Source organism: Erpetoichthys calabaricus, chromosome 5, assembly GCF_900747795.2.
Source record: "Erpetoichthys calabaricus chromosome 5, fErpCal1.3, whole genome shotgun sequence".
Classification (NCBI taxonomy): domain Eukaryota; kingdom Metazoa; phylum Chordata; class Cladistia; order Polypteriformes; family Polypteridae; genus Erpetoichthys; species Erpetoichthys calabaricus.
In genome coordinates, this window is record NC_041398.2 from 163,248,350 (window position 1) to 163,270,514 (window position 22,165).

General features: G+C 40.1%; 1 protein-coding gene across 1 annotated transcript in view; it reads right to left on the reverse strand.

Moving 5' to 3' along the window:
• Positions 1 to 22,165, reverse strand: part of LOC114652817 (sodium-dependent phosphate transport protein 2B-like) — an 83,339-nt gene that overhangs the window by 23,499 nt on the left and 37,675 nt on the right. Inside the window, exons 8-10 of the mRNA XM_051927649.1 lie at positions 18,793 to 18,888; positions 13,337 to 13,454; positions 10,139 to 10,306 (exon numbers count right to left, since the gene is read on the reverse strand). Of these exons, the coding sequence (XP_051783609.1) occupies positions 10,139 to 10,306; positions 13,337 to 13,454; positions 18,793 to 18,888 (382 nt within the window). The remainder of the gene's footprint in view (positions 1 to 10,138; positions 10,307 to 13,336; positions 13,455 to 18,792; positions 18,889 to 22,165) is intronic.

A 22,165-nucleotide genomic window follows, 5' to 3' on the forward strand; every position in this document is an offset into this window, starting at 1 on the left:
TTTTTTTCAAATACATGTGCCATATGGAAGGAATTTTCATGAACAGGTTTTCACAGGTTTTTTTTAGATGTTAGGAAAGGTATTTGGAATTTGGAAAAAATTGCCTATTTTAACTACTTGCTACTGGTTTCTAAAGAGTCCCCTTCTTTTTTGAGAAAGATATAGCCTTAAGTTTTTGGTCATTTGTCAATTCAGCTGTACAATGTAACAGACTTTGTTATTTTAAGTCCAGTATCAAATATATGGAGGAGCACACAACCACATAATCAAAACATTAAAAGGGAGTTTAAATCTAAAGTACTTAGATCCCAGTTACAATGCAGCTACAAAGGTGAGTCGCCCTAATTTGACTGCCAATTAGCATTGTGTGTAAAATCAGGCTGAAAATTAGCACTTGACATGTGAGGTATCAAAGACTCATGTGGGAGTCTCATAAAGTTCCAAAGAAGCCAGAAACTCAGTATCAAAATTTAAGGTGCACTGCTCACAACTACAAAGAGCACTCAATATATCAAGAGGAACTGCCTCAAAAATAATGACAGCATACACCAAACATGTGGAAACTTCATTGACAAAGACAATGATCAAATGTTGGGAGTTCACCAACAGGGGCAGATGGACAGATCACAGAACTTTGGTAGAGCTCACATTTTGGAAACTGCTCGTGTCCAAGGCTAACACTCAAAGTATCATAATCTGATGCAGCACAATGAGCAATGGCAACTTTAAGATGGTCTGATGAATGATCTTTTACCCTATTTGCTACATTTATTCAGGTTTTACCTTTAAAAATGCAAAAAAATACCTCTAAACCCAAAGTGGCTGTTGCAGATTAATAAACAGGGTGGGGAATCCTTAAGTTGTTGGGAGAGTCATTAGGTGAAATGATTCCTCTGTTAAGAGAATAATTAAAGAAGCACAGACAAACAACAAGCTGTGCGTGAAAGTGCAAGATGTATTACATTAGTAAGATTTGCAGCTGATAAAGCAATGACATCAAGCAATGCAGAAGGACTAACAAAATTAATGAACAAATTAGATTATATATGTAAGATGAATGGAATTAAGATCTGTCTAAAGAAAACAAATGTGTTGTGTGTTATCAAAGGAAAGAACAACAAAACCAGTAATAATAAAAATTAGAGCACACATCTTGGAAGAAGTGGAAAGCCATAAATATTTGAGAAGTGAAAAAGAAATAAAAAATACGTAAAGCAATGGGAAAAAACAGCCTTCAGTGAAAAAAGTAAATTGCTAACAAATAGACACGTAGAACACTGATGAAAATAATAATAAAAACAGAAAGGAAAGGGGATATAAATAAATTGGAAGCATCTGAATGGTGGCTATGGAGAAGGATGGAAAAAAGTTGGATGGATAAATTAACTAGTGAAAAAGTGCTGAAAATGATTGGTGAAGAAAGGAGCATGCTTGAAACAGTGAGAACAAACAACCTGGACGGGACATGTAGTAATAGGAGATGGATTGTTGAAAATAGTGGAGGGTAAACTGAAGGGAGAGAAATCAAGAGGAAGGCCATATTATATATAACATATTATATTACCTGAAAGATGGTAAATCATACCAAGAAATAAAAGAAGGGCAGAAGAAAGAGTACAATGGAGGAACTGGTGATCAAAAGACTTGCCTTATGGCAGATAACTAAAAGAAAAAAATAAGATGGCAGATAACTAAAAGAAAAAAAGAAGAATAACATAAAACATGGGTTCTTCAAAATAAGTACAAGCACTCACAGATAGTGTTCAATGTTATTTAGAAACTTTAGTCTATAACTCACTGCAGCATACTAAGATTCTGTACAGCACAAAACAGTGCAAAAGAAAAGCATAAAGAAAAAAATGACACTACAGTAACTTCTAACATACTAACGTACAGTCCATAATGCAAGTGTGAAAATGTCGGTAAATGCTGCATGGGAGGTAGCTAAAGGGCCTGAATGAGAGTAATTCATGCTAGACCAAGGGGTGGTGGAGTGCACTAACTCTTTCTGTCACTTCTCTGCAGACCAGTTATGTGAAATTCTGCCTTGTCCCACTGATAACATTACTTCCTGTTCCTGCCCCACTGATGACGTCACATCTGGCCCTGGGCCCAATGATGCCGTCACATCTGGCCCTGGGCCCAATGATGCCATCACTTCCTCCGCTCTCCCTTAAAGCCACCATCTTTGTGCCAGCAAATGAGTTCATTTGTGGACTCCAATCTGCACAAATCAGTACCTTAATTATCCATTTGCAGCCAGGAATAAAATATGTGTGGCTGCCCCAAACCTTTTTTTGGTGGCTCTTTTGTCGTGCTTATGACAACTGGCGTAGTCGCCAGGATGGTGAACTCCCATATATCCAGGTGGGAAAAGTACTGTGGATGAGTTTCTGAGTGGGGAGTTTTGTCCAGTGGTTTGGAAAGACCCAGTGCAGGCTCTGCTCCCAGTACACATAACTGGGTGAACTAAAAAAACGCAGGGAGTGTGCACGAGGGACTATCAGGATTGGGTTGGTCCAGATGGGGGTAGGTAACGGGGATTATTATGCTCTCTTGCAGGAGAGTGCCCTCCTCCCCAACAAGGCAGAGACCTTGGCTAAACGTGGGGGTGCCCCAAACCAGCAAGTGAGAAAAATAAAACAGTGGAGTTTTGACCCAGAGCAGCCAACCCACAAGCAAGGCTTCTCTTTGTAGGCAAATAGTGGAGCTGGTTGCCTTCTACATACTATTAATTAACCTTCCTGAACACTTCACCCAGCCGGTCTGGGGATAAAAATTTCAAAATATGGGCTGAGATCAGCTGACCGAACAACGACTAGGATGGCCTCACAATCTGGGAGGGCAGAATGGTCCTTTAGCCAAACCCAGATGGATTACCTCCCAAAAATATGGCCTCCCCGCTACAAACTGGAACATGCACCGAAGTCCCTGAATCCATGCATGTGCAACCTAGTTAGGGACGAGGAGGAATGGCAGATGGAAGCGGATAGAAGGGTGGTGTGCACTAACAGAATTCCCTGGGATTCCGCATAAAGGCGTGGTGATTATAATTGGATTTAAAACCGAGGCCTTATTCAATTCCGGCAGGAACATTTCCATTGTTGCCTGCTGATATGTACTACTACAACACTGGCTAAAAATTAAGATTAGTCTAACCTGCATCCACGGAGAAACCTGCTGGTACGGGTCTGCCACCTGTGTCATCAATTGCAAAGGATTGCTAAAAAAATTAGCCGTATCGGTCCTTCTGAATCCACCATTCCCGGTCATATTGGGGCAGGACTGGTCTAAAATTAAAAGCGGTTTGGCACCTTCCATTCCTGTCTAATTTGGGCCTAATTATAGACTGAGACAATCAGTCTCAAGTTGCCTCAACGCAGTGTAACCAGCTGGTGGAGAGAGACAATGTGGCCACTCAGAGTGACATGCCAATTCCTGTGCTGTCATGGGCAGAAACGTCAATAACCAACACCACAATCGAATGGGAGGAAACCACACCCCTTGAGGTCAATCCTGACCCCCTCTCCATATTACAATATCAGTTTAGAGAGACACCGGATTCATTAAAAGGGAACAGTGGATTAAGCTTCGATTTTATTGGCCGGGAATTAATGAGGAGGTTCGTCGCTTTGTATGTTTTGCCCAGAGTGTCAATTGAGACAAATTCCTAGGAGGGACCGAGCTCCTCTCGTTCACATTCCCCTGGTTGATGTCCCATTTGAAAGGATTGGGGTCGACTTAGTGGGACCCCATGAACCCTCTGCAAGAGGACACAAAATTTATTTTAGTCCTTGTGGATTATGCTACTTGTAGGGGTCTTTGCGTGAGCGGCATCCCAAAGAGGCATCCCAAAGGAAGTCCTGATGGACCAAGGGATGCCTTTCAACTTGGAGACGTTCAGGGAAATGACCAAGTCACTTAAAATAAAACACCTGAAGACCGCGGTGTATCATCCTCAAACTGATGGTCTAGTGGAGAGGTTTAATCAGACTCTCAAACAAATGCTTTGCAAGGTGGTCAGCAAGGATGGAAGGAACTGAGATCAGCTCCTCCCCCTTGTCCTTTTTGCATATCAGGAAGTCCCACAAGCCTCTACAGGGTTCTCACCTTTTGAACTATTGTACAGATGACAACCTGGATATTTTAAAAGAAGAGTGGGAAGAAGAGACTCTCCATTCCACAGACATATTAGAATATGTCGCATAATTTACGATAGATTTGGAAAAATTCGTCCCCTACTTAAAAATTACATGGAAGAGACGCAAGTAGCACAGGTCCAATATTACGATCAAGGTTGCTAAGTTACAAACGCAGCACCCTGAGGCGCTTGTGCTAATCGCTGGAGACTAACCATGTGACGCTGGACAAAACTACCTGCCTTCTCCCAGTATGTGGACTGTAACACCCGGGGAAATAAGACTATTGATTTACTGTATGCAAACATTAAAGACGCATACAGCGCCACCCCGCTGCCTGCGCTTGGAAAAGCAGATCATAACCTGGTTCTGCTTCAGCCTCACTACAAACCAAAAGTGAGGGTCCTACCTGCAACCACACGATCATTCAGGAAGTGGACCCCGGAGGCTGAGAATGCTCTGAGAGAATGTTTTGGAACTACAGACTGGGATATCCTGCAGGGATCACATAGTGAGAACATTGAGGAAGTTGTTGACTGCACTACTGACTACATCAACTTCTGTATGGACATTGTAGTTCCAGTAAGAACTGTACGCTGCTATGCTAACAACAAGCCATGGATTACAAGTGACATCAAGGGCCTTTTGAACCAGAAGAAAAGGGCTTTTAAAGATGGTGATCAGCATGAGCTCAAGCGCGTGCAGAAGGAACTCCGAGTCCAGCTCAGGGCGGCGAAGGAGCAGTGCAGGAGAAAGCTGGAGCAGAAGTTGCAGAATAACAGCATGAAGGAAGTGTGGGATGGGATGAAGATCATCACTGGCTGCAGCTCGAAGCGGGGTACCACCATCGAGAGAGACGTGAAGAGAGCAAACCAAATGAACAACTTCTTTAACAGGTTTGACCACCCTAACCCACTCTCACTCTCACCTCGGAGTACTGCACTCTCCACACATCCTTCTGTTGATACCAGCATAGAAGAGACATCCCCACCCATAATTACAACAGCGCAAGTGAGCAGAGAGCTGAGGAGACTTCGTGCCAGCAAAGCAGCGGGTCCAGATGGAGTATCGCCACGACTGCTGAAGGTCTGTGCATCGGAGCTGGGGGGTCCTCTACAGCGCTTCTTCAACCTGAGCCTGGAACAGGGGAGAGTCCCGAGGCTTTGGAAAACATCTTGCATCACCCCAGTCCCAAAGGTATCACGTCCTAGTGAGCTGAATGACTTTCGGCCTGTTGCTCTGACATCACATGTGATGAAGACCATGGAGAGGCTGCTGCTTCACCACCTGAGGCCACAGGTTCAACACGCCCTCGACCCTCTGCAGTTCGCATATCAGGAGAAGGTGGGAGCGGAGGATGCCATCATCTATATGCTACATCGATCCCTCTCTCACTTGGACAGAGGCAGTGGTGCTGTAAGAATTATGTTTCTAGACTTCTCTAGCGCCTTCAACACAATCCAACCTCTGCTCCTTAGGGACAAGCTGACAGAGATGGGAGTAGATTCATACCTGGTGGCATGGATCGTGGACTATCTTAAAGACACACCTCAGTATGTGCATCTTGGGAACTGCACGTCTGACATTGTGGTCAGCAACACAGGAGCGCCACAAGGGACTGTACTTTCTCCAATCCTGTTCAGCCTATATACGTCGGACTTCCAACACAACTCGGAGTCCTGCCACATGCAAAAGTTCGCTGATGACACTGCTATCGTGGGCTGCATCAGGAGTGGGCAGGAGGAGTAGTATAGGGACCTAATCAATGACTTTGTTAAATGGTGCGACTCAAACCACCTACACCTGAACACCAGCAAAACCAAGGAGCTGGTGGTGGATTTTAGGAGGCCCAGACCCCTCATGGACCCCGTGATCATCAGAGGTGACTGTGTGCAGATAAATACCCTATACTCCCTATAAATACCTGGGAGTGCAGCTGGATGATAAATTAGACTGGACTGCTAATACTGATGCTCTGTGTAAGAAAGGACAGAGCCGGCTATACTTCCTTAGAAGGCTGGCGTCCTTCAACATCTGCAATAAGATGCTGCAAATGCTCTATCAGACGGTTGTGGCAAGCGCCCTCTTCTATGCGGTGGTGTGCTGGGGAGGCAGCATTAAGAAGAAGGATGCCTCACGTCTGGACAAACTGATGAGGAAGGCAGGCTCTATTGTTGGCATGGAGCTAGACAGTTTGACATCTGTGGCAGAGCGACAGGCGCTCAGCAGGCTCCTATCAATTATGGAAAATCCACTGCATCCACTAAACAGTGTCATCTCTAGACAGAGGAGCAGTTTCAGCGACAGACTGCTGTCACTGTCCTGCTCCACTGACAGACTGAGAAAATCGTTCCTCCCCAAAACTATGCAATTCTTCAATTCCACCCAGGGCGGTAAACGTTAACATTATATAAAGTTATTGTCTGTTTTTACCTGCATTATTATCAATCTTTAATTTAACATTGTTTTTTTTTTTTTTTTGTATCAGTAAGGTGCTGCTGGAGTATGTGAATTTCCCCTTGGGATTAATAAAGTATCTATCTATCTATAAGGTACGTCTCTCTGGGAATTCTACCAGGGAGCTCAGGTCATGGTCCTTGTTCCTACCTCCCATTCTAAGTTAATAGTCCACTGGCAAGGTCCATATGAAGTTAAGGAGAGGAAAGGACTCATTAACTATTTGGTGAAACAACCCAGTCATCGTGCGAGCAAGCGGATATACCATATAAATGTGCTGAAACCGTGGAAGGATAGGGATCCTGACTCCTCCTCCGGTCAGCCCCGCTCACACTTTGCTCACAAGAATAACCTTAACTTCGGTGCAGATTTAAGTCCCAAACAGAGGTGGGAGCTGAAGGCAATTATCCTTTCTATCCCGGAGGTAGTGAGTGAAACACTGGAAGGACCACTCTAATTGCGCACATTATTGTGACAGAAACCGGGGTTATGGTTTGAGAACTAGTCCCTGATCCAGTCCCATCATCTTGGGTCAGTTTGCCTTCCCAAGGCAAAAAGAGATGAAATAGAGCTTGAGATCAAGTGTATGCTGAAACTAGGAGTAACAAAGGGAAGTCCCTGGTTCTACTCCCATTGTCTTGGTCACTAAGCCTAACGGAAGTTGGAGGTTTTGCAATGACTTCCGTCAACTGAATCAAGTCTCCCAGTTTGATGCCTATCCAATGCCAAGAGTGGATGACCTCCTCGAGAGGCTAGGACAGGCTAAATATTTGGCCACTCTTGACATGACAAATGGGTACTGGCAGGTTCCTTTTACGCAGTGGTCCCCAACCTTTTTGACAGCAAGGACCACTTTATTAGATGCAAATTTTTCCACGGACCGGTTTTGGGGAGTGGTGGGGTGACAGTTTTATACACAATTTACATAAAATTTTTATTATTATTAAGTTATTAAGCAGTTTGCATACGTTTTCAACCCGAGATTTTTCTTCTTTTTTTGCATATAACAAAGACATATGCTTTGCATTTGCCATTCCAACAGATTGCACATCACAAACATTAACACGGCTATCTTTTTTTCATGTCTGCCGTTTCTATAGGAGGGTGACAATGAGTTAAATTCCAATGGATGTTTTTCAAATGTTGACAAGCAATAAGCAAAAGGTATCACTGAAAGCCACAGAAAACAAAAACAGCAAAAAAAAAAAACAGTACGAGGAAAGTTCGAAGAAACAGATTTTTTTTTTACAATGTTTCTGTTTGGGTATCGCAACTGAGCTGTGACCACAGATCTGACTGCTCTGTGGATGATTCGTTCAAGCATTTCAAGGTCACTTCGTTGTAATGAAAGCATCTGCTGAATGTACTTCGTAGTAACGCGATTTCTATAGACTCTGTCAGGACCATAAAAATAACTTTGTTGTAATACTCTCACCTCGGTCTCTCTCCTCTCTCTGCGCCGCTGCAAAGCCCCGCCCGCCAAGCGTTCTGAAAAGTCTGAGTGAGTCTCCGTTGCCGGCAGTTCTCTCGCGGCCAGGCTGTCAGACGGCTGCGGCCCGGTAGTGGGCCGCGGACCGGGGGTTGGGGACCCCTGCTTTAACGGACTCCGCAAAGGTTAAGACTGCATTTAGCACCCCTAGCGGTCACTGGCAGTATTGTGTCCTTCCATTTGGGTTACACAGGACTGCTGCAACTTTCCAGTGCTTGGTGGATAAAGTGCTCTGGCCTCATAACTCATATAGTGCTGCCTACCTGGATGACGTGGTCATCTATTCCAGCATGTGGGAGGAACACCTACAGCAGGTCAGAGCAGTGTCATGGACACTTGGTGAGGCCAGACATTGGAATAATCCCACAGCACTTCAAAGTAGATATTGAAATAGCCCTGTCCGAAAACCAAGCAGCAAGACCAAGCCTTTCTCAGCTTATCAGGTTACTACTTCTGGTTTGTACCCTGATTTTCTGAGAGAGCAGCACCCCTGACTGATTTAACAAAGAAGAGGGCTCCGAACAATGTGGTATGGACTGACAAGACAGACGCTGCATTTGGTGAGTTGAAGCAGGCCCTTATGTCAGTACCAGACTTGAAAGTCCTAACGTTTCTTTACCTTTCATTCTCTAGATGTGACAAGACAGACGCTGCATTTGGTGAGTTGAAGCAGGCCCTTATGTCAGTACCAGACTTGAAAGTCCTAACGTTTCTTTACCTTTCATTCTCTAGATGGATGCTTCAAACACAGGCCTGTGTGCCTTGCTGAGCCAGAGCGTCGATGGTGTTGAACACCCCGTTATGTTCCTAAGCCAGAAACTGCTGGAATGAGAGACCAGGTATGTGGTGGTGGAAAGGGAGGCCTTGGCAATAAAATGGCTGAGGTACTACCTCTTGGGCTGCGAGTGGATGGCCCTACACAAGGAGCTGAATCCGTGGGTCACCAAGTGGTTTCCTGACCTTTTCGCTTGTTCATCAACAAAGCTCTCTCCATGCCAACACCGATGCACTTTCTCGGGTTCACGACCTCTTGGTCAGGAACGCTCGATCCAACTGATCTGGGCCGAAGAGGGGGTTTGGGTTTTGGCAAGTATGGGGGGCTTGTCACACATGTGCGCACGGGAGGCAGCTAAAGGGCCTGAATAAGAGTAATTCCATGCCAGACCAAGGGGTGGCAGAGTGAACTAACTCTTTTTCTCACTTCTCTGCAGAGCAATTATGGGAAATTCCACCTGGCCCCGATGACATCACTTCCGGTTACACACCTACTGATGTCACTTCCAGTCCCAATGACACCACTTCCAGTTTTGTCCCCAATGATGACGTCATTTCCTATGCTCTCCCTTAAAGCTGCCATCATTGTGCCAGCAAGTCAGTTCAGTTGTGACTCCAATCTGTATAAATTAGTATCTTAATTATCCATTTGCAGCTAGGAATAATATGCGGGTGGTTGCCCCAAACCTTTTTTTTTGTGGCTCTTTTGATGTGCTTATGACAATGTATAAGTAAACCCTTGTTTAATGTTTTTTGCCTGCAACAGAAAAAGATCTGCCTGATTCTAGCAGATCTACATGTGTTAGTGTGAAATTACAAGGTTACATATGAATTTACATGCTGAAAACTCTATGAGGGCAAAGTACAGTTGTAGGCTTCAAAACCTACTATTGGCACTGTGTAACAATGAGCAAATCACTCACCTGCCTGTACTCCAACCTCGAAAACAAATGAAATGTAACCAATTATTTCTCAGATATTGCAAGTCACCCTGGATAAAAGTGTCAGCCAAATTAGTAAATGTAAGATTACAAGACAGCCGTAGTTTCCACTATAAAAGCTGTTATGTATATTATGAATTGACATCTAGTATAGAAAATATATATTTATATGAGATATGACTGTAAAGTATGAACCACTTCTCACCCAATGAAGGTGACAATAATAATGAAAACCTTCCAGGAAAAAAGGTCTTACCCAAGATTAATAAAATGGTTTAAGAATCTTTCCTCTACACTGCTAAAAGGCCAAGTGGTGTTACAAACAGCATGCTTCTTACCAGTATTAGTGGTCTTTTTGATGATAGCAGCAACTTTCCCTTTCACCAAGGAGTGAAGGACCTTGACAATGACAATTAGACAGGTGCAGAGCAGAAGAATTGAAAAGATAAGCAAGATAATTCCAACAGAAATGTCTGACAATGCAGTATTTACGAAAATGTGATTACCTGCAAAAACAATAAAAAAAACCCTGAATCAGTACAAGCCACCCAAATTCAGGGTGTTCATAAGAAATTTAATGATTTAATTTATGTGGTAGAAGTACATATGTAAAGGATCAAAATCCAGAAATTTATCGTTTTCATAATCATCTAAAACAATAGACCACATGTTTATGTTTAAAATTCATCATTTTAACCTTCAGGGAGGGGCTCATAGAAGGCTAATACCCACCAGTAACCAATATTATCAAACTTGTGATCTGCAACCTAAAAATAGCATACGGTGACACCCCACATGCCTATATTAATGATCTCCCTTTTTGATATTTTGTAAGAAGTAGTAACTTTGACCCTTCCTATCCCACTAAGATGTGAACCCCTGGAGTCAGTTGATGTGACACGCACAACTTCAAGTCCTTCTGATCATTTTTGCTGCAAGCACCTATTGGTTTACTTTTTATCACAAGAGCAAAATTTCCTACACAAAAATGGTCCAAAATGAGGGTTTTGTCTGGTCTAGAGGGCCAAAAAAAGCTGGACATCTTGCATAACTAAACATCAAGATGAGTCAAACAATATATCATAAGTGGGGGTTTTCTCGTACCAGTAAGTCTGGAAAAAAATAACAAACAAAAAAAACTTAAAAGTGATTTCAAAGTGTTATTATGAACACAAAATAGACTTTAAAAACAAAAATAAAAATAAAAAAATAGCACAAATTTAGAAAAAAAACTTTGGAAGATTAATTTACTGAAAAGGTCCACTTCACTTATAATGTACTTAATCAACTGATGACACAAATGTTGCACATTACATTTCTTTAAAGTGGTTATGATTATGATTTGCCTAAGTTTGATAAGTCAGAGTAGGACCTTTACCTCAATTGTACACACTTGAAGAAGGGTGACATAAAAAAGTGACAATCATTTAGTGGCTGAGCACTCTAGGAGACCAAAGGAGCATATATCTCCTGCAGTATATATTTTACACAATTAATTTTGTCTTTTGTTTAATTTGTTGTGCTCTTTAGACACCGATTATGAGACTGGAGGCTCTGAAATATTTCAGCCTGCACTCGTATTGTTTTATTTTCACGTGGGTATATATGGTACAGTTTTCTTTGAATATTAATTAGATTAATCTACTGCTTGCCACTACAAAGGTACTTTTAAACTTTGGTCACAGATCTCTAACGCATTAAGCAGCTAATTTATTTATTAATTCAATAATGCATTTATTTTCTTATCTATTTTATACACTTTGTGGTTGCAAGGTGCCAGTGGCTATCTTAGCAGCACTATGTACAATATAGGAACCACTCCTGGGGGGATGCACATTGCTGCAGCAGGGCATGCTAAAACACACACCCATGCATATTTGGGTGTTGTAGAGTTGTCAGTCAACCTAATCCAGTAAACCTGTTCTTTTTAATTTGTGTGACCTCAGAATAGTGAAACTATAGAATAAAAATAAATTAATTAAATTACCACACTTGTTCTCATGTTAAGTCAGCAGGATCCCTGCAACATCTAGAAGCACCTGAAGCAAAATGGCACCTGACAACAACTTCTATAAATCAAAGGTGTATTAATTTACTCTTCTAACGAATTAATATATTGTACATCACTGCCTTGCACGCAGTCCTGTGGAGAAAGGCTTTAGCTCTCCAGGATTATAAAAAGCATTAAACATGAGTAAGACATTTTCATCGCTATTATTACATTTTAACAGAGTACAGACTTGCACAAGACAGTAAACAGTATGTTGAATATAGCCATAAAGCATCATCCAGGATATTAGAAAACAATTGTGCTGTACACTTCATTGGTTTATCAGACCCTAGTGCTTTCAGTAGTGCAATAAACATGATATTTCCTTCTTGGCCTGTGACAAATTTATTAAAAATTATTCTGTGTCTGGTTTGTACAGCAATTGTTTATCAGCAACCATCAACATTTGTTTGAATTGTTCAATTCAAGTTGTGAGCATATGCTTCACATTCTCAAGTTTAGTTCCAAATACTTTTATTATACTGACAATTTTATTCTCGATGTTGCAATTTTTGTTATGTATTTCACTCTTAATATTATTGTATCTTCTGTCTTTCCTAAGTTTCCTCTCAGATTTAGTTCAAGGCATTTACAGTACCTGAATATACCTCCTGATCTCTCATCTCCTGATTTAAATCATTCAAGTCTTTCTGTAGTAGTATTTTTCATTGCCTGCACATGCATCCCCAGTGCAATGTTCAGCCTCCCCAATATGATATTCTACACTCTGCTCAAATGGCTTTAGCAGCCAATTGGTGTTGATACTAGGATGATACACAGACAGAACTAACAATGGACCCATTGGTTATGCTTTGAGTCATGAATATAACAAGCTCACACTTCCGGCCTCTCCTCCAGACTTGCTGAGAGCCAGGGTACGAGGTCCACCAGTTGCAGACTTTGAGCTTTCTACAGTCTAGGGGCCTGCCTGATTAGGGCCTATTATTTGTCTCCTCGCCATGAATTTATGACAGGAACATGACACATCAATTTTTCCATTTCTTGGAAAAAAGTGTTTATTGTTCCCTTTGTGCTCTTGGCATGGTGTTCTATACTTTCAGGATATAGTATATCTCAAATAAATAAAGCCATAATTTAAATAATACTACAATACTGAATTTTCTCTTTTTTAGGAATATAATGATTAAATATTTTAAGTACAATGATAATATACATGTATATGGAATATACAGTATGTGCCATATTTGACCAGTACTATACATTGTAGAAGTGTATCTTGTAATTTATGTTGTATTCTGTTATTAAATGTTTTATTTTCTTTTTTTAAGTGTTTATTATATAATTGACATTGGCTTAAAAGTAAAAGATAATGCATGACACAGTTTTATTAGGACAAACTAAATAAAAGAGAAAGGAGATAACAAGCCAAAATGTGCTTGAGCAGCTTTGATCACAAAGAAAGTAAAAAGGTTAAAACATTTTCCACTCATTTTCTCTCACATTTAAGAATGGAAAAATTACCCACATTTTTCAACACCTATTTTTTGTGATTGGTTTTTCAATGTCCAAGTTAAATAGGCATCAGTCCAGCAGAATCCTTTAGTACAGTTTTCAGGGCCAGGAACTGTTACATTCAACACAGTCTGTAATTTAAATAAAAAATAAACACTATATTAATATCAACTCTTTGGAAGATATTACATGCATAAAGAAACCTTACCTTTCATTTCATGCCTTTATGATAGGTTTAATATTACCAAGAAAAAACAAATAAAAAACACTAAGCAGAAAGTGGGAACATGTATAGTAAAAAATAGCTGTAGAATTGTAAAGGGACAGAGCAAAGGTCAAAACTTGAAAATGAGATACTAAGTGTCAAAATCGTCAGCAAAGACGATGTCAAAAATTCAAAGCAAGCCCTAACTATGATAAAGATTTTTCTCAAATTATCTAATCACCAAGCAAAGATCTGAGATTTTTACATTTTAACCACAAAATTAAACACCTGTTATATTGTGCTGCAAGACATGGCGTACGGACAAAAGCGGAAATGTGCGTATGCACAAAAAAATCCAGATGCATAAATCTGTATGTACGCCAACTTCCACCTTCTTCAACTAAATAAATCCCAGTCAGCATGAAAAGTAATGCACGTGCACACGCCTGCTGCCACTCCCCAACTCCTTCCAGAATTACGCCTCTTTGAATATGCAAATCAATATAAATAGTCCTTAACACTTTAAGCAGAAAGTGGGAACATGTATAGTAAAAAATAGCTGTAGAATTGTAAAGGGACAGAGCAAAGGTCAAAACTTGAAAATGAGATACTAAGTGTCAAAATCGTCAGCAAAGACGATGTCAAAAATTCAAAGCAAGCCCTAACTATGATAAAGATTTTTCTCAAATTATCTAATCACCAAGCAAAGATCTGAGATTTTTACATTTTAACCACAAAATTAAACACCTGTTATATTGTGCTGCAAGACATGGCGTACGGACAAAAGCGGAAATGTGCGTATGCACAAAAAAATCCAGATGCATAAATCTGTATGTACGCCAACTTCCACCTTCTTCAACTCCATAAATCCCAGTCAGCATGAAAAGTAACGCACGTGCACACGCCTGCTGCCACTCCCCAACTCCTTCCAGAATTACACCTCTTTGAATATGCAAATCAATATAAATAGTCCTTAAGCTCAGCGTTCTGTAAAAAGACAATGGAAAAAGCATGGGGGAAAATAGAAGAATTTCAGTGAATACCAAGTGGAGGCAAAGAAAGACATACTATTTCTTGGTTTAAACAGTGATATATACAACAAAAGGAAGTTGATCGAGTGACAGAATGTCGGAGAAACTCGAAAGCTCAAGTTCACAAAGTTGCACAGTGCCCGAAATAAAAAAGAAGTTGTCAGATATCAAAGTCGCCGTGAAAAGGCGAGTCGTAGCCCACCATCTGAGTGTCATATAAAAGCTTGTTAGGGTCCAGAGAAAAGAAAAAAAAATAGGGACACAGAGGGGAAAAAAGCTCGAAATTTCCACTTTAATCTTGAAATTTCCACTTTAATCACGTTTATTTTTTCATTAATGTAGAACATCATAAACTTCATCTTAAAATTGTTTAATTTACTAGTTTCTCAGACACCATCGTAACTAAAGTAGCACGTTAAATGCTTTGTTTTGTTTATGTTCTTCTATGTGCTCTGTGTGTGTCAATCACTAAGCACTTCTTAAACGAGCTTTCTCTTCCTCTGACAGGACACAGAATCCATTACATTCGTGATATTACAGCTCTCTGAATAATTTAAATACCGAGATGTATACTTGATATTATTTTCATGATGATAGGAGTAAAAGCATGTTATTAAACATGGGAGCATGGTGGCACGGTGATAGTGACGAGCTGGCACCCTGTCCAGAGATTGTTCCTTCCCCCCTGCAAGATGCTTGCTGCGCCGTGCACGACCTTTGATGAAATAATTTATTGCAGCAGTACTGTCTCTTTCAAACGTACAACCCCCAGTTCCTGTCCTTCCTTTTCTTTCTCCAAGTAACCAATCGCCACACAATCAGCTCTGTAATAGATGTTAAGCCATCTATAAGATTAGAATGCAGATTCTTCAAAACTTTTAAGGAATGTTGAAATATCTTCGTAGTACATGTTTAATTATTCTATCCATCTATCCTTCCAGTGTCAGTGGCAAGAATACAGCGTGAGGCAGGAACGATCCCTGAACGGGGTGTCAGCTCCTTGCTAGCGCTGCAACACCGTCCTCACATGTGTAATTATTAACAATATAGATTATTTAAATGATGTTAGCATTTTATGTGTATAATGTAAGAAACATATTTTGCTGCATTTCATCTTAAAATGATATCGTCATCATATGTAAATATGCGCTAAAGTGGCTCAGGTTGTGCAATATTATAACTATCACAAGTTTACAGTGAGGTAATTATATTTAGAAGTACAAACAATTCTACAAGGAGCACTTGATGGACTGATTGACTGCGTTTATAATTCTTGGGATGAAACTGTTTCTGAACCGCGAGGTGTTTGCATGAAAGGCTCTGAAGTGTTTGTCGCATGAGAGCAGTTCAAATAGGCAGGATGGCTGAGGCAGCGTGTGCTAGATGCTGTATACCGATAATTCTCTTTCCGATCAGCTGCTGTAGAGCTGTGATTCCACACTCAGATACAGTGGGATAAATACTTCAAGCGGTGCAGTGCGAGTAATATGGAAAAAGATGATCCGCTGTGGCAACCCCTAACGGAAGTAGCTGAAAGAAGAAGAAGAAGGTGCAGCGAGAGTAACAACGTTAAAGCAGCTATGGTATTTGGAATAGTTTGGCCATTCCGTGGACCATTAAATTGTTACAGGATAATTACAATCAGATGCCTTAAACTAATAAACAATATGCGGTTAATTTCAGTGTATTTGATAAAGCCGTGTCAGGGACGTGGATCTAAAAAACAAAGGGAAACCACACTGGAACATAAGCATTGCTTTGACTCTGGGTGCTGCCAGTTTGCAAAACCGAGCAGAGAACTTGCATATGCTAGGGACTGAGCTAGCATGAAAATGTGTGTGGCTTTACGCCAAGTTTCGTTTTTATACATCGCAATGTGAGCATTGAAACGGACATACGCAACATTTTTGTGCGTACGCACCGTTTATACATGATGCCCCTGCTGTGGCAACCCCTAATGGGAGCAGCCAAAAGAAGAAGATATCGTGCTGCCGTCTTTTATTGGTATATATAATGACAAAGCATGAGAAAACTCAGTGAAGTTTGCTTCAAAGTAAGTTCAACAAACTTGTAGAAATGTTTGGGGACTTCATCAAACTTCATTAAAATGCATTAAAATCAATGGGGAAGCAGGATTGATATTTTAATGTTGTTGAGGACTAGGAAAGCATCTTCCAGCTATGCTGGAGCGATTATCATGGCCAAAAATATGACCTGAGCTGTGAGGCAGCAGTGCTAATAGTTGAGCCACTGTACCTCAAACAACAAAAGATGCAGGAGGTGCAATAACCATAAACAAAACACAACAAATAGCAAAACTAGCAATAAATAATAAAAAAATATCATTGCACTCAGAATTCCAATCTTCGGAGCACTGACCAACTGTGTCAAGCAGGAGCAGCATAGAACTTGGCTTTATTTTTGTAGTTGCTCTCCATGTACCTGGCACCTTTTTATTCATCCCAATCTATCTGTCCAGATATTTAAAAATTTTCCTTCCACCAAGAAGCCAGAAATGCCACATAAATAGTACTAAATCTTCATTATTATTTCACAGTGTTTTGTGACACTAACAGTGGGAAGGATCTAGTTTTTGGCTAACTGTTAACTTTAGCCAGTATGCGCAAGACACAGTTAAATCAATAACTTGTTTCTTGCAAGACACAGTTAAATCAATAACTTGTTTCTTAATCACCGTCTGGTCTTTCAGAAGCTGCTTTACCTCAGAAAAAGCAGGTTTCATTTCATGATCACTCATTTTTCATTTCCGATATTTTGTTGAAATTAAGTTGTAAACGTAACACAATAAAATGTAAGCATCTGACCAAGAAATGCAAAAATGTATAAGAAGGATTCATAGGTTACTTGAGGGGCAGAGCAAGGGTAGAAACAATAAATGAGATACCATACATAAATACCAAACAGCACTGTAAGGAACAAAGTTGAATTTCAAAGCAAGTTAAAGTCCTTTCACTAATTATCTAATCACCAAACAAAGATTTAAGATGTTTAAGTTGTTATTCAGAAACTAGGATACCTGTTACACTGTGCCCAAATCTTTTAAAGTAATGTTACGCACTGTAACATAAGGCACATGGCTAAAAATTAACTGGATAATACAATAAACAACATGGCCAAGCTTCAAAATAAAAGTGGGAAAAAAGCTATACAAAATAACAACAATGTCAAAATACTTAAAAAATCCAGAAATAAAAAAATGATTCAAATGTAAAAAAAAAACTTTCAGGCAGCATAAATTAACACTGAATGAAGCCATGTGCATATAGCTTTTCTATATTTATGTTCTTCATTTTTATTTTATTGTAATATTTTACATAAAGCAAGTTATTTAAAATGACATATTTCAAATTTGTTAAGGGTGTCTCACACGTGTGTGATTAGGGGACAGCCAAAGGGTCCAATTCAGGGTGTGAAAACACCGAGAAAAGGGTTAGTAAAGGGTACTAATGTCTTCTCTCTTTCTTCCCACAGACTAAGTAACTTTCCTTCCTCCAGATGACCTCACTTCCGTCCCGCCTTGATGACCTCACTTTCGTCTCAACCTGATGACCTCACCTCATTTCCTGACGCCTTAATATAAATGCTCTGTTTTTTCATTTACTATTTGTCTTTGTCGTTGTTTACTGCACTCAAGACCGGTTTCAGTCCTTTGTGAGTACACTGCCTAACAATATATGGGGCCAATCCCCAAATCTTCATTTTTGTTTTGTGCTGTTATTCTACAAGCATTTTTTATAAAATCACTTTCCACGACTATCTGAAAAAGAAACATAGCTTTTACAATTTCTTATCCGCAAATAGCTTAGAAAAAAATAGGCATTGTATAATCTGTACATCTTGCTGATGCAAGATAGAGTAGAACATTGACAAAACATATACTGGAACTAGTGTCATTATTTAGACAGAGACAGACAGTATATTGTAAGTGAAAGCAGCACCACATCCAGTGAAGCCCAAATTTTATAGGATTTCTGCTGTACTTTTTGTCATTACATGACACAACTGAGGTCAACAAGAATGTTGCCTGAACTCATTTTCTTACATACATGACATACATAAGACATGTCACAATATATTAAAACTAAAATTACTCATTTTATACTTCTACACTGTGATACAAATTTAAGTCCAAGGCCTCCTTAAATCACTGATATGAAAGATTGGTATGATCCAGTTTTGCTCACATTACATAGATTGATATATAATCCTTACCATTTTAGTAACTGTTTTACAAAAGATTTTAATGAAACTTTTATTTAATGTAACAGGATCTCCAGTGGCGACTCCGCTGATAACTGATTTATCCAGCTAAAAAATAAAAAGATATTAATGAATAAGAACATTGGACCAACAGAAATATACAACCCAAAACAAACTATGTTATAACATGCTTTACTGCCTCATTTTCTCTCTTGCACTTTTTTCATACCACCCCCTTTTTGGTCTAGCTGTTTCCACATTAGAATTTGCAGGAATTCTCCTGCTGCCAGTATGTTTCTGCTTCCCTCTCCCAGAGTGTGTCTGTAAGAGTCTGCCCTGCCCTGTGCTATCCTAGTGGTGACTTTGCCTTGCCAACATGTTTTTAGCCCAGGATCCTCACCCTTAAATTGCATTACCTAATGTGGCAGGTGGCCAGGGCCCATGTCCGGCCGGGACGCCCCTGTGGCATATCTTTCAGGGGAGCAAGGATGGGAAACCCAGTATCTCCCCCTGGACGCTAGATGGCAGCCTCCCAGCAGTGCCTCGGACTCCCCCAGGACTTCATGGGGGTTGGAGTTCTGTGCAGCCTTGTTGGGTTCCGCAGGCGTCGCAAGGGGGTGCTACAGCAGGAGCTGCTGGACTATTCTAGGCATAAGTTTCGCCACACCCGGAAGTGCAGCTGGATGTCGGTAATCAAACACCTGGAGCACTTCCGGGTACCCAATAAAAGGGGCCAGCAACCACCACTCAGTGGTCAGAGTCAGGTGGAGGAGGACATGGTTGCCTGGGAGGAGTGGTGGTGCCAGAAGAGAGGAGTGTGTTGTGTTTGTCTTTACAGTTTGTGCTGGGGAGATTACGGGGAAGACGTACCCTCCAGCTGAAGAAAATAAAAGTTTGCTTTATTTTTATATGATGCCTCCCGTGTCCATCTGTGTTGGGCGCCTATATAGCACCTTTTTACACTATACACAATCTTAGATGAAAAAGAATTATAAGTACAGTAAATCTAAATGTCTGGCAGAATAATACAAATTGATTAAAACTGAAAAACTTGGCATTATTATATTGATATTTCTTTCATTACTTATGTGCACATTTTGACTACTCTTGGCTTATGGCTACATATCGGCTAATTGGTTACCAAAAAGTAAACTGCTTCATTCATCATATTGAAATTTCTTCCATTAATTATATGCATGCTTTGGCTACCAAAAGGAAAGCAGCTATTGACTCTTTGCTAAATTTTAGTTAAGTAACCAGCTTTTTACAGTGTTCTTACAATGTTACGGTGTTTTTTGTTTTTATTAAACCTCATACCCTTGTGTTTATTATATTTTGACTGTTTAAGATCATATCCTTAGTTTATTATATTTGGACTGTATTTTCAAAAGATATCTCAATTTTTTACCTTCTCTATACCACTGCTGGAGGGGTTTGTTTGGCTCTAGACATGCTCTATCTCCGGGCATGTCAGGACTTCATGAACTGTGGATTGCCCCAGTTGCAGAGGCACAATGGTGGGGGGAGGGTGGGGTTGGAGAGAAAGAGAGTAATGCTATTTCTTTGTATCCCTTAAACCCCACTAACTGTTAGTGCCAACATAACAATATGCCTCATAGCTGTATCAATTGGCAATAATATGAAATCTATGTCAAAGCTATCATATGAAACAATGTACTACCTTAACTTAAGACTACAAAATGTCAATCGTGACAAATAGTGAACTTTGTGAGCTGGAATGTCTCAATCATGAATTAAAGAGAAGGGTCTCGATCATGAATTAAAGAGAAAGAAAGAACTCTCACACTTAACAAGTCTAAATGCCAAGATAGTACTTTTACAGGGTGCTCAGTTATTAAGCAGGGACCAGTTTCGGTTGCAAAGAGAGTAGTCTGGCCAAATTTTTCACTCCATTTATACAAAAAAAAAACAGGGGTGTGGAAATCTTAATAAACAGAACTATTCCATTTGTAGTGTCAGATGCAATATCTGATTCTGAAGGGTGCTATATCATGGTGACAAGCAATTTATCTAAAACTAAAATGATTTTGATTAATATCTATGCACCTCACATGGATGATACAGATTTCTTCCAAAATGTATTTGCATCTATCCCTAACATGAACACTCACAAAATTATAATGGCTTTTCTAGTTGTGTTTTAAATTCAGATCTGGATAGATCCTCAGCTACAACAGCAATAAAATCTTTATACTACAAAGAAATTTACAATAGATCATAATTTATCAGACCCATGTAGATTTTTAAATCCAAACCTAAGAGCATACTCCTTCTTTTCACCAGCACATATTCATTATTCAAGAACTAATTAATTCCTCATAGACAATAATTTTTTGCCCACTATCAAATCTTGTAAGTACAATGCTATTGTTATCTCTGACCATGCCACTCTGATAATGGAGCTTAAATTACTGCTCCCTACACACTCATCTCATAGCTAGCGTCTTAACACCGTCATTAGATGATGGTTCTGTACCAAATTCAAATCCAAGCAAATGGATTATTTTCTTGAGACAAACGGATCTTCTGAGGTCCCAGCAGGTACACTCTGGAAAACTCTGAAGGAATTTTTAAGAGGTCAGATTCATTCATATCTTTCTCACACAAATAAATTGGAAACCAGAAAGGCATTTGAGTTAATCAGAGAAATTACCAGAATAGTTCTAGAATAGAGCAGGGGGGTATTTTTTGTACGTGGATTACTCATTTAGCCAGATGTAACTGTTGACGATTTAGCGTGATCCTGGATCTGTCGGTTTTTCGAAACTCTTGCTGGAAGTGTTGTCATAGCAATACATCCTAATCCTCAAACCTGCTAGGAGCAGATTTGTTCGATGTAAACAAGGATTAGCTCACACATTTAATCAGTGTCCGTGCGTGGAATTCATTCAGTCATGGCTTCACTGTTCATGAATGAGTGACCAATTGATATCGGTATGCAAATTATAAGAAGAGAATTTCATATAGAGGGGCTTGCGCGATCGGCAAGATCCTTTACTGCTCCCGGAGGAAATTCTTTTCGAAAGATTCCGCTTTAGCTGAGGGGGAATATTGTACCTCAAAAATTTATTAGGACCTTATATTCGAAGTGAAACTCGGCGAAGTCGGGCTCTCGCAACCACACAGACAGTATGCATTGCTTTGAGGTTTTTTGCAAGCGGCACTGTTTTATATACTGTAGGCGATGCGGAAAATCTATCTAAAAGTGCAGTTTGCCAGGCAATGCATAAAGTCTGTTTCCTTCAGGTTTTCATAGTGTTTCCTGGACACCTGCATGTGCAGACAAAAGAGGTGTTTCATGCCATTGCAGGTAGGTAATACACAGGTAAAACACCCACAGTTCCATAAAGAATCTCACAATCAG